We start from the raw sequence: 14,455 nt of genomic DNA, 5'->3' as shown, positions 1-14,455 counted from the left end.
TCATGAATATTGAATGTGGTACACCATAGATTAAAATTGCTATGTTTTTGTCCATCTGGAAAGATTACTCAAACTCCTAATATAAAGCCATTGCCCAAAATAGTAATATCTCAGTTAAACAGTGTCACTGGAGGAAATTATTTCTACATTGAATTATTACAATTATTAAAAATATTATTTCCCTTGTGCATAATACTTCTAAAAAACTTTTTCCAAATATGTTACATTAACTAAGCATGTTTATTAAAAGTGTAAATTAAAGAATAAAATTATATTCATATTAATTTTTAAAAGGACCAAAACCAAGAAATTACTGAAAATACCTGTAACCTGAGCAGACGTTTGCAATTTTAAAATGCATCACCATCAAATCACACATTTCTTTATTATGATAGTATACCTAGAGGTATGATCTAGAGAATACTTCTAAGCAGTTCAACCAATATATGGCAAACACATACTATAAAAATATGAATATGCCAAAACTTTTTTGAAGACTATCATACAACAAAGGGCACATACAGAATGGTGAAAATGTTTCTGTCTCCCTATACGTAAAATTTGGTTCTCAGACTCTCAGGTAGGAAATTCAAGTACCTTCATTGGTCAAGAAGGTAACGTAAGTAAGTGAAAAACCTAAATCACTGTAAAGAGCAGTGTAGACAGTAGCAACCTGCATTCTTCTTTGAATGGTGTTTAAAGCCAAATATTTTAAAACATAATGCATCCTAAACAAACTACTTCTACACCCTGAATTTGGCCCTGAACACATCCATATGGAACCTTGGATTAGTTGGTCTCAAGGCTCTTATTGATCTGTGTTTTCAGTAAAAATGTAATTATTATCAATAACCTTATGAGGAACTAGACGTGATGACAAGCTATCATGTCACTATTTAAATTTCAGCTATCAAAAGTAATTTAATTAATATTTACCATGCTAACAAACGTATGTCAGCTTTATGATTATTACTTGACAACATTTGCCTTAAAATGTTGCTTACATTTTTGAGCAGGTCATAACAACAATAATTCAATTATAAGTGATTTTCCTTACTTAAAAAATATATTCTGAAAATGCACATTTGTAGAGTTTTGCCAGAATAAAAGATAAGTACAGCAAAGAATATATGACACATTAAGTTCAGAAAAGTGAGACACAAGATGGTCTTTGATACTGAATACATAATAGTTTAAAAGAAATTTGGAAAAATATATAATGGACTCATTATGACAATGAGTTTATAAAGGGGGAAAGTTTGGGTATTTATTAAGATATCAACCTAATCCACCCTCACCCTAAACCTTCCTTGAGGATATTAATCTAACAATGATAATTTTTCATCAACATTAATTCAACAACTGGTCTCTTTAATCTTATGTACAATCTTAAATATGCCACATAAATTGGTTTCAAAGAGTGGAGAAACCTTTTAAATTACATTCTGTATGAGATATAGAAATTTGCAAGGAAATGACATGAATAATAACGTCAGATAATGACAATTAGAACAAAAGGCCATATAACATATTTCAAAGACTCTTAGTGAGTTCCTGTATACACAAAGGAAAAAATCCAGAATTTTTTCATTCTTTTCTAAGTGAATACATATGGAAACGTCCTGAGTGACAAGAAACCTGAAAACATGTCAAAATAAGAGAATATTTTTTCAGCACATTCAAAAATGAACAGGAGTGTACATGAATACATGTTAATGAATAATAATACTTAAAACATAATTCCTAGCACAGAGTTTGTGGTGCCTAGAGTAGTGCTTTGTATTTGAAGTATCTCAATAAATCTAAATGAACTACATAACAAATATGTTGAAAACTGATGAATAAATCAATACTTCTTTTCTTCTCAACTCTGGTAGTTAATATATTGGAAAATGAGGGAAGTCTAAATAAACAGGGCTTAGGCCAAACAGAAATTATTGATGTTTGCATATTGGAGGATGAGACTTAAAACATTTGAATTCAAATTATCCTGTGAATCTGTTTCTCTATACCTGAAAGCAAGTGGAAAAATAGAGTGCCTTCAAAAACAGATAACACCAATACCATCTCTTTATCAATCCAGATAGTAACATACCAGTTTCTATGGAATCTCTAATTTAGTATCTAAATTATAAAAGAAATATGTCTGAAATTAGGAAATTGGGATTATAATATTGACTTACTGTATGACCTCAAAATCACCACTCAATTTTTTTTAATTCCATAGTCTGTAAAATAGACCTCATATTCTTATGAGATATAAAAATGCTAACAAAACATAATGAACAAATTAGGAATGGTTTCTAAGTTTCCAAATGCCATATTAAAAGTGATCAAATGTATATTTAAATTGTGTTAAATATATAAGTATTTTATATGAAAGGTTTTTAAATATATAATTAGGATAAAGAAATTTTGCAGCTCAGTTGACAAAACATACATATAACAAAATGTTCTCATCCAATAAACAATTTTATACACAATGGTTATATCTGAGGAATAATCTAAGGAAAAAGAATGAGGTTACATGGACAGTAAACTTTATTCATTGTCACTAAACCATATAACTTATTGAGACATATTCTGGAGCATTCATAAAATATTAGCTTATCTCTTATTCCATGGAATTAAAACGATATCACAGATATGATGCTATTAAAACAGAAATCATGACAAGTAGAGTGACATTTCTCCTTACTTGTAAGACACTACAAAATGATGATGCATATATTTTCAGTTAAAATTGTCAAGAGGAATTATTAAAAGCTCAGAAATAAGGTCAAGATTAACAACAGGCTTAATCTTTAAGTATCTTTGTAAAATTGTATGTGTGAGGGATATAATACGACCTATAGAAAGACTGTACAGTTTGATAATCTCCTCAGTAGAAGTAGCGGGATTACATTCTGGATTTTAAGGCTAAGCAATTAATCAATGTCATTGAAGCCTGAGGTAACTTTTTTCTATAAGTAACTTCTAATTCATGAAAGAACACTGTATTAACAGTTATAAGCTATGTTAAATTCTTCATTAACTTTTGGCAGATTATAACTCCTTTAAAAGTATAAACTAAAAAAGTGTGCAGAATATCCATTAGTTATCCAGTAATTGAAAATAACTGGAATTTCAATGGCAAAATCAAAGTACTTTTTCTCTGACTGGTTTTAAGCTGTGCTTTCCTGAAAAAAGAACTAACACTTGAAATATTGTTAAAATTCTTTTGACTTAATACTCATATCAAAAATGCAAAAGTGGGATGATATTTTTAAAGGCAAAATTAAAAACATGTCAAAATCAATAGGCAACAAAATAAAGAGGGTCTCATAATTTTTACCTTCTGAAACCAGGATTAAAGAGTAATAACCACATATTCTTACTTAAAAATGTTCAAAATATAGTATATGTACATTTTTAAGATAATATTAGTGTTTCTTCTTAAAGTTCCTAATCCTGAGAGGTTTCAGCTTCAGTTTCTGTTTTCAGCTTATAGTGCATTTTAGCTTTTGCTAAATTTTTATAGCATCCTATTTTTTGTGAAGAATACATTATTAGGTAAGTCTAGATAGTTATTTAACTAAGAACATTTATGAATATGTTTAGATCTCTTCTGCTATACTTAAAGACAGGCATTACTCTCATTCTCCTTAATAACAAAATCATCAAAAGATATATAGAAAACAAATATATGATATATATTATATTGTAAAGTAATAGTTTAAAATACAGTTGGACCATGTATGGAAATCTGTGTAAACTATTAAGTGTAAATCTCTTAAATGGGAAATATAAACTTGAGCAGTTTATAAACACAGTCTAGAAGGATAAGCTATTAAGTTACTGTCAGCCCTTTTTCTATAACTAAAAGAAATATGATAAGAGCTATTTCTAAGTCTTCTTCCTCCAGTTTTTTGCTCCAATATTTGCCCATATTTAGATTTATTCATCTTATTTAATAATTGCTTTTTTAACACATATTTTAATCCCAAACTTACACTGGCAAATCTAGACTTTAACCTATCTTTTGTCAATATGAGTGATAAAGAACTGATTGACTCAAAACCCACAACAAACAAATCTGCATAAGTAAACTGAACCACTGTTAGAAACCTAAGGTTGATTTAAGAGTATGTCTGAAGTTAGGAAATTGGGATTATAATATTGATTTACTGTATGACCTCAAAATCACCACTCAATTTTTTAAAAATTCCATAGTCTGTAAAATAGACCTAATATTCTTATAAGATATAAAATTGAGATATTTATGAGAGATAAAACTTACCAGAATTATCACAAATTCTGTTTTGGCAACTTTTTTTCCCCTATATACACTACTATGTTTATCTTTTTTTCTTTTTCTTCTACTTACAGGATCATTGTAACTATAGAGATCTTGTTGAGTAAATTTGCCTTTTCCACAAGTAAAATGATTAAAAAAATAAACCAGTGCATATTTTCTTAAATTGAAAAGTTCCCCCCACCAAAATATTTATTTTCCCACACAGCTGAATTCTTCAAGAAAATAATTAGAACCAAAACAATTTTAGTAATCCTCATAGCCTTTGCTTACTGCTCTGCATAATACTCCAGTAAGAAAGACCACAAAAGAGTATTTTCACTTTCTTTTGTTCAACACCAATTTTATCCACAACAATAAAAGCAACAAAATAACCCTGACTGTTTGCATCTTAGATAAATTGAGAGGAGGATTCCAATAGATTCCAGGGAAAAAGAAAAAAAAAAAAAATCAAATGTTTATCAATGCCAGAATTCACTTAAAACTTCAGAAGAGAATTTTTCATTTTTGTAAAACATCACATCACTTTTTTAAAAACATATGTAGAATCATATTTCAAAATATGGACTGAGTCTGTCCTTAAACTTCTACTCTATCTAGTCAGGCTCAGTAACCACCCTGTAAAACAAGGGAGGGGGGTGCTCAGACTTTAGTGAGATATATATATATATATATATATATATATATATATATATATATATAGCATATTACCATCTTATTTTAGCTCTACTCTCCTTGCAGTACTTAAACTTAATGAGCTTTTCCTCTACGTTTTTTTTTTTCTTTTTTGAAGTGTACACTTCTCATGAGTCAGTTCCACAAGGAGGTTTTGTAACTAAGAGGGGTTTTGTTAGAAAAAGTAAGAGCTATTACCCTGCACCATCTCAATGCTCAGCACATCCTCCCCCACCAATCAGGAGTGCTCTTTCGACTGAGATGCTGAAAGACGAAGCTCTGTGGTCCAGTGAGAACCTCCCAGCAACTGCATGGGTTCTATTTGTCTAGCATACTTCCTAGTGGCTCTGATTGTGACAGAACGCTCTCCCTTCACATTTATCTCTAACCTCTTTTGAGTGAATAGCTTAAAGTGGGCGACAAGGGGTTCTGGAGTCACTCAGTCAAGCTTAGTACTGGCAACTTCTCACTAGAGAAGTTTGCTGCCAGTCCTTCAGGAGACAACCAAAACGCGAACTCCTTCTGAGACCATCACTCAATCCCGCCACCTAACTCCGCGCCACCAGTCACATGGCTCCCTGCTTCCATCGGAGACACCCACATCCTCATTCACCTTCAGCCTCTTAAGCCAAAAGATGTTAGAGGGTCACTTGGGGTGAGCGTGCTTTTATTTTCTTTCTTAAGAAAAGGTCCTGTTGACACAATCTGCTTCCAATAAGGAGACATGGTGGTAATCTCCAGCATTACGGGGTGAGGTGTTGAGAGTCCAGAGCATTGTCGAAGAGTCCACCAAAATCACGGATCACAGCTTCCTTAAGATTACAGCCTTGTTCTACATCTAATTCTCACCCCACGCCCACGAGATAGATAAATTGATATATTATAAAGCAAATTGAGACGCAACACCTCCAAAATTTCACAGTAACCTCAATCCTCCAAATGCCCTCTTTAGGGAAGGGGGAGGGAGGGAGATAGAGAGGGGGAGAGAGAGAGAGAGAGAGAGAAACAGAGCTATTACCAGAGTTTTGTTCCCGTTCTTGCTGAGAGGGCCCCGGAAAACTCCCTTGATGTTGCGAAAGTGTCCGTTGCTGAGATGCGTGGAGCTGATGACAATGTAGTAACACTCCATGGGGCAGCCGCCGCCTCCTCCACCGCAGCCGCCGCTTCCATGCACCTCGCGCCCGCAGCCGCAGCGCGCCGGAGCCCGGGCAGGGTGGGCTGGGGACCCGCCGCGAGGGCGAACCGCCGCCTCTCCGGCACGCCTCGGGGAGACAGACTCGCTACACCCCTCTGCTGTGCGCGCCGAGGCTCCTCCGCCTCCGCATGCTCTCGGCGCTCTCGCTCTCAGTCTCCGTTTCTCTTCCGATTCGCCCAGGGGCGACGCGCCCCGCGGGAGCTTCTCGGGCTGGGAGGGGCCGGCCAGGCGGCAGGACCCGGCGGGACTCAGTGCCGGCGCGGCGGCCGAGCGGAGCCGGGCAGCGGGAGCCGCCCGAGCGGCAGCGGCGGCGGCGGCGGCGGCAGCAGCATCCCCCGCGCTCGGCGCCGGCTCTCGGAGTTGCCGCTGCTAGCAGGCATGAGTGTTATTATAGTGAGCGGCGTTGCCGGTCCATTGCACTGAGCCAATGGCAGGGAGCCACTGGGCTGATACTGAGAGCTGTCAGAGGAGTACATCTGTCACCCGCTGCCTTCCCCCGCCCTCCCCCGCCGCCGCCAGGACCCACGGCCGCGACGGTCCGGGCGCGAGTGGGAGCGCCCAGCGAGCGGGACGCCCCCCGCGCTGCGCCGCGGCCGCCGAGGGCCAGGGACGCGACGGCCACCGCGGGCGGGCGGCAGAGCGACCCGCGACTGAGAAGTGGGAGACTCCTCTAAGGTGGGGGCGGAGGGGAACAAGAAGAGACGGAGATTTCTTGCCTGCCAGTCGGGAGGGTGGGGGGAGGGGGAGGGAGGGATAAATAAATTAATAATTCAGTACCAAAGCCAACCGCTTCCAACTGCAGCGTATCCAGGCAGGTGCCAGCAGCTGCTTCTCTCCCCAGATAGTTGCTACCCATTGGACTGGGCTTATTTGATTTTATTTGTTTTTAATGTATTTTTAGTATGGAGGTTGGATCCTGTTCACAATCATAGAGAAAGGAAATGTTCCCTTCCCAACACCACCACCACCACCCATTTGTAGAGAGATCACAAGTGCCTGTGTTGGTAGTTTGGGAGGTAGGGGCCAACAGGGTGAGGTGGGGGAGGGAGTTGTGGCGATGTGCGTGGAAGTGGATAGAAGGTAAAAAAGGGACTCCTGGTTAATGTGTTCCTGGACTTGGCGTTCCCCTCACCCATCTCCCCTGAGAATCTCGGTTCTTTCTAAATTGCCAAAGCTAAAGGGAAAGGCATGCTTTGCCGCAAAGAAGCTGCTGCCACGAGCTTGCTTTGCATTTCTCTATAGTTCTTTCCACACTACGAAGTGGTAGAACAAAAAGCGTTTGCCCTAGAAGCGACCTGAATGGAAAATCTCCTGTAAAGGAACTAATGGGTTAAGGAACTAATGGGTTCCTAACGGAAAGTAGGGGATGGGGTCTGCTGCATTCCCTGAAGACTGCTTTTTAAGGGGGCAAGGCAGCCATCCGCCTGGATGTGCCCTGCGACCCTCCCTCTCACCCAGTTGATTCTCTCTTTGTGTAAGTTTAACTCCTCTGAGGTGGTAGGGTGAGAGCATCCCATCAGGTATATATACGACTCATTAGTCCGCACTTAAAAAGATCAATAGCAGGCAGTGGCACGCTGGGAGATGGTGCCTTCAATGGATTTGCTGAAGGCTTTATTTTCCTCTTGCCTTGAATGGCTTAATTGGTTAAAGCAGATTCCAGACATTCTGATGCTCCTATGTCAGAGCAAACTACACTTTGATATAACCTGTGTTTATCTTGTTTATTTGAAGGTCAAGATTTCAAGAAATTCCATTCTGGGTATCCCATACACAGGATTTAATATAGCAGTGATTCTGCAAACTACAATATGGTCCTTAAAATGAGTCTGCCAGTTTGAGATCACTCTTTGAAAGAGGAAAAGAAGAGAAGGGAGAGAAAAAAGTATTTTTAAGAGAGGCCATAATCATGTGAGTAAATTAGAACTTGCAGGGATAGAAGAGGGAAATGCTAGTTTCATCTAAGGGAAATTCTCCATGTGCCATGCTTCAATTCAGACAAAGAAAAAAAAAGTGGATGTGGATTGATCATAGCTCATTATGAAGTGTCACAGTTATTTAGAGGTATTGGCTAAATTTCTCAGATATCCACTTGGGGGAGTCTGGAAGTCTTGGGAGAAAAAAGAGAGCAAGAATTTCTAAAACTTACATACTCCATGGAACAGATCACCTAATAATTTATTAGAATACAGTATGAAGGGCGCCTGGGTGGCTCAGTGGGTTAAGCTGCTGCCTTTGGCTCAGGTCATGATCTCAGGGTCCTGGGATGGAGTCCCGCATCAGGCTCTCTGCTCAGCAGGGAGCCTGCTTCCTCCTCTCTCTCTCTCTGCCTGTGTCTCTGCCTACTTGTGATCTCTCTCTGTCAAATAAATAAATAAAATCTTTAAAAAAAAATACAGTATGAACATGATTTTATTAGAAAAAAATTAAATATTCTCCACTAAATATGTGGAAATTAAAACCATTTTTGTACTTATCATTACAGCTATTTTTTATTTATTTTTATTTTGAGGATGCAGGCATTCTCTGTATGTATCATTTTGGGGACAACTTTGACCCATATGATTTTCTTTTTCTTTTTTTTTTAAAGATTTTATTTATTTATTTGACAGATAGCGATCACAAGTAGGCAGAGAGGCAGGCAGAGAGAGAGGGAGAAGCAGGCTCCCTTGCCAAGCAGGGAGCCAGATGTGGGGCTCGATCCCAGGACCCTGAGATCAAGACCTAGGCCAAAGGCAGAGGCTTAACCCACTGAGCCACCCAGGCGCCCCTGACCTGTATGATTTTCATTACAGCTTCTGATGTTTTGGAAACTTGCAGTTATTAGACACAAGATAAGAATCTTTGCTATTACTCAACCAAACCAAGGAATCTCCTTAGGAAATGGAAGAAGCCTCATATATGAAAGAATCAGATAGTGTAGTTTTCTTGTGTATGCAATCACAGTAGCCTAAGCTACGTTTTTGAAATATTATGCTCTCAAAATACTTCTGACAAGATGTTCAGATCTTTATCTACACCATGAAGCTCAATTTCCAGTTCAGGAAATAGGAACATTTATAGGAATTGTCCCATGGAACAGAATATCATTCATATGGAAAATCATATTATATTTCTAGCAGCAAAGTTTATAATATATATATATCACAAATATCATACATATGTGTGTGTGTATATATATATAATAACAAATGTCAGAGAAATATTTTAATCTCTGAAGAGTCACTTCACTGTCAGAATAGGTTATTTTTGCTACTCACATGCTTAAGGGTATGATGAGGTGACTTTAGATTGTGACATGTAAACCTATGTATAAATGGTAATAAACACGCCATAGATTTGCTGCTAAAACATGAAGGATGAGGACAGTTATAAAAGAATGTACATTTTTTGCATAAAATTTGTCCTCATTGTTTCTCTATATGTAAGGTAATCTATCTCAAAGTGTGTGTGATCAGTAAGATTCTGTATCTACAACTTGAACTTAAATAGCCATATTTCAGAAGTCAGTGCAGCTGCCTTTTGTTTACTCTTATCTCAAATGAGTAGCAACAGCTATAATGATCATTCAAATAAAACTACTAATCACATTATATGATAGTTATTATATCATTATCAATGAGCTCTATTACCCATAGACTCTTCATCCTATCAACCTTAATGTTTAGAACAGTGAACCACCACCATGTGCAATCTGGCTTCTAACTATAACAAACAACTACTACACATAGTGGAGTTTTTGTATCAAGCATGAAAGAACCTTTTCATTTGAATTTTGCTAAAAATGATGATAGAAGACTAGTAGGACACAGGACTTCCCCATCATCTCAGAAAGGAAACATGCCTTCCTATGGCAATAAATTAAAATCAGTAGACAGTAATAAATTTTTGTGCCCTTGCATTTTGCTGTTTTCATTTCTTTCCTATTGTCATTTTGTGAAGAAAGTTTTAAGTACATAAGTAAGCATCTTTAAATTCCTATTATGTTATAGTCTCTGATATCCATGGCCTATTCCAATTACTTACTTAAAACAATTCTGATTTCTGTTATTCATAATAATTTTGGCATGGATTATTTCTATGGAACAATGCAACCCAAATTTTTAAAAATAAAATATGTCCTCCCAATCACCTGGAGAATTTAGGAGACCCAAGTATTGGAGGCCTGGAGACCTGTTTTAAATACCTAACTGCTACTGTAAACATGCAGAGTCAATATTTCAAAATCAAAAAATTTTTTAAATGTCTTATAGGATAATCGTACATCACTTGGATTTAATTGGCAACTTCCAACTTGAAAAAAGTACAATCAATAATTTAAATATGAAAATTTTATGTAAGTGATATTATTCTAAAAAATTTGCAGTTCATTTTTGCAAACACACTTCAATTTTTCTCTAATTGTGATTTTAAAATCAAGCTCCCCTAAACTCTCTGTTTGTACTGATTTACCTCACTTCTTATTCCTCATCTTGCTTTCCCTAACTCCAATTTGTATGCCAGTTCCCTGCTGAGCAACAGGACAATGTTGTTGTTTTGAAATGTAAAAGCAAGGTTTTGCCTCCTTTCCCAGACCAGAGGCTGGACCCCTACATCCTGAATCCCTGCCCCAATTTACTCAGTCCAGCTCTTCCAGAGGGAAGTAAATCTTGCCTAAGTTTGCTTTCTGTTATTTCGGAACATATATTGCTACCTCCGCATGCTTAGACTTCCTACTTTCTGTCATTACAATCTCTGTATGCTTTTACTCTGTTTGTCTGGATAACTTCCCATCACTAAAGTGAATGATCCACAAATTAGATTCACTTTTAGGTTCCCACCTCAGCCTTACCTGAGCTTCTGGGAACCAAGTTCTTGTTCTTATGTCATCCTGGAAGAAAAAGAAAAGATAAAAGCGTATTTCAGTGTTTTCAGATGTATTCTTAGTAGTTACAGAATATATTATTGGGATTCAAAACTTTTCATTACTATAGCAATCTTAACATAATAAGCATATTCTTGATAATTTGTAAATCATATAATAATAATTTGTAGCTAAGTTTTGTCACTATATATCACTTTTGTTTGCATTTATGTTTGTGACCACATTAGTACCAACTATCACTGCTTTTAATCTTTTGAACTAATGAAGAAAAAAAGCTAAAAACATAACACATAAATGTTTTACTTATTCTAAGATAAGACCAAAGGATATGTCATCTGCATGAATGAAGGGGTGGCATAGTTAAACTGGAGAAAAGTGATAAAAGAATTGTATCACCTTAGAGCACCTATATTCACCATAACCATCAGACATGCTTAGATCAGTACTGACACATAAATATTCATAAAAACATTCATGTTTTGAGATGGCTTTGGTTTCAGCAAAGCAACATCATCTGTTGTATTAAATTAAGATTGTAAATTTGGATGTTTTTTCATATTTTTATTTGATTTCTATTTTCTTATTTTGTATTTACATAAAAACTATAAGCATATGTGTTTCATAAGTAGTTTAATGTTAACATATCTGAGTAAAATTATGCTACAAGTGAACTTAATCTATGCTAGTAATCTTTAAAAATGATCTATATGTTAATCAAGTTATTCAAACAATGGTGTCTACCAGTCATGAGATATGTATCAAATAAACATTATTGACCTTATCTGCAGCTGATACTGTTATTATATGATTTGAAAGGAGATGGTGACTTCTTAAGTTAATTATTAGTTAATTATTACCTATAAATAAGTCCATCTCCCATACTCCTGTTTCTGCATTTCAGTTCTGCTGGATTTAACAGTGGGGTCTCTTAAAAACAAATATTGTAATCTACCAAATCTAATACCAAATCAGTTATAAGGCATACCCCTTTAATCCCCACTAACAATGCAAACACACTTTCAATAAACTGCAAGAAACCACTGAATACAATACATCTGAATTATGGAGATGTGAAAAGCAAAAAGGCATCTTAGAATCAATGAACTATTAAATGCAAATTTGTGGAGACACTACTACCATTAAAATCTTACTAGAACTCACTTTAAATATATCCAACTAAAGCAACCATGGAATATTGAATGAATAATGACTTAACTGCAGTTATTTCACTTCTAAAAGAAAGGGAATAAGGTAGATATTATCTTGTTCTCAAGCTTTAATTTCTCTGGTTCTCTGGAAACTTCTTTAGAGTCAATATTGGTCAGGCTTGGCAGAACAGAACATCAATTTAGTTTTCTACTTGAGTATGTATGTCTTGAATGGCTGAAAGAAATGTAGAAATTGTGGAAAAGTGGGAATTGGTGAAAATGTGAAATGGGTCAGAGAGAAATTTCACAATTTTGCCTAGGTTCAAGCCTAACAGATAAAGTAAACAGTAGATATTATGCATTTTTCACGTATCTTAAAAGAATGGTAGATAACATACTGACCATTATAAGGTATTTATCTGATACCTAGAATAGGTTTTTATCTTTTTTATTCCGTTATTTTTCAATTCTAATAAGTAGCATTGGGATAGATGCCAGGACACTGCTAACTTAAGAGCCAAAGCTACATTTCTAACATGTTGCCAAATAAATTAATGTAATTGGATGCGATATAACTAAATTACCAAAAAAGATAACATTAAAATATATTATTGGTAGTCAAGATAAAGATGAACAGTTATTACATTCTTATGTTTTACAGTCTTTTTGGAAAGCAATCTGACAACATTTATTAACATTAAAATTGTATATAACTTTTGACTTAGGCATTGCATTCCAGGGACTCTCTGAACATTAAAAAAAGGATAATCACAAGAACACTTAATGCAATATTGTTTAATTGTTCATAATAATAAAAAACTGGAAACAAGGGAAATTATGATCAATAAATGAAGAGTTACATGTTATATATGTTAAAGACTTTGCATCCTTTAAAGTAATACAGTATTTTTATACCTATTAACTTGGTAAGATTATGTAGTTATTTTATGGTGTAAGAAATATAACATACAAAGAGAAGAAGAATATAAAATAAGATTTGATTATGTATTAAAAAAACACAAAGAACATGTGTATATATTTGCCAAAGAAAAGACAGGCATGAATATAGGTAAGAGTATATGTAGTATGTTAACATATTTTAATGTTAACTCAGAGGGAGAAGAAAGTACTAGAAGCGAAGGAAAAACCTAGGGAGGTGGAAGAAAAAGATAAGACTGACATGCATATATATACTAACACGTATATGGGTAAAACATTTAAAAAAAAAAAAGAAGGAAAGAGGGAATGGAGGAAAATGCAGTTAGCACCATAACTAGTATGTGAAGAATTATACAAGATAGGGGAAAGCAGAGAAAATATTGGGAAGATACTATAATGAAAGCAATTTATCTGTAATGGTGAATAGAGATGGGGATGAAATAATGAATCAGGGAAATGGTTTTGGACTAGAATTCACAAGATTTACTGATAGATTTGGATGTGGAGTGATGAAAAGACCAACACATAATAACAGAATTTGGCCTCAGTTACTGGTGCAGTTTACTGAGATGGAAAAGTGTGGAGAGGTTGTGAAAAATGCTAAAATTTAGATTAATTTTTTGTAATAAATATCAGATGTATTTTAGATGTACAAGTGGAGAGAGTAGACATGGCCAGGTATAAAGTCTGAAATCAGGATCAGATACTCATTTTGGATCCTGAGGTAAATCAGTGCCATATATAGCATGGGGGTCTTAAGAGGTCATATGAGAATACCTGTATATAGATAGATAGCTGTAGGACAAATCAAGATTAGCTATAGGAAAAGCAGCTTAAAAAGAAGACAGAAAATGAGCTGCTAAAGAATGTTTAAGACCAAGAGAATATGATGCCTTGGAAGCTCTTCCTCCAGAAAAAAAGGGGCGAGTCAAATTTAAGAATAAATTGATCAACGTGAAAAATGCTGTTGATAAGTCAAGTAAGATGGGATCAGAAGAGAGATCTCAAGTCATCCATCATGAAAAATGTTGGTGACCTTGGTGAAACAGTCTCGGGAGAATACCAAAAGAGTTAAGAAATCAAGCATGTGTGCTATTTATATGAGATATATTTTGTGGAAATATTGTAGATAGAGTAGATATAGCTAAATTTAAGAACAGAATATGGGGCGCCTGCGTGGCTCAGTGGGTTAAATCCTCTACCTTTGGCTCAGGTCATGATCCCAGGGTCCTGGGATGGAGCCCCACATCGGACTCTCTGCTCAGCAGGGAGCCTGCTTCCTCCTCTCTCTCTGCCTGCTTCTCTGACTACTTGTGATCTCGGTCTGTCAAATAAATAAA

At 36.0% G+C, this 14,455-nt stretch overlaps 1 protein-coding gene across 1 annotated transcript in view; it reads right to left on the bottom strand.

Moving 5' to 3' along the window:
- Positions 1-6,098, bottom strand: part of ZNF804A (zinc finger protein 804A) — a 285,669-nt gene extending 279,571 nt beyond the window's left edge. Inside the window, exon 1 of the mRNA XM_059392809.1 lies at positions 5,988-6,098. Coding sequence (XP_059248792.1) covers positions 5,988-6,098 — 111 coding nt within the window. The remainder of the gene's footprint in view (positions 1-5,987) is intronic.
- Between the last annotated feature and the right edge of the window lie 8,357 nt (positions 6,099-14,455).

This window comes from Mustela nigripes, chromosome 3 (genome assembly GCF_022355385.1).
Source record: "Mustela nigripes isolate SB6536 chromosome 3, MUSNIG.SB6536, whole genome shotgun sequence".
NCBI lineage: Eukaryota > Metazoa > Chordata > Mammalia > Carnivora > Mustelidae > Mustela > Mustela nigripes.
The sequence above is the reverse complement of the archived record's forward strand: the minus strand, read 5'-3'. Positions and strand labels throughout refer to the sequence as shown.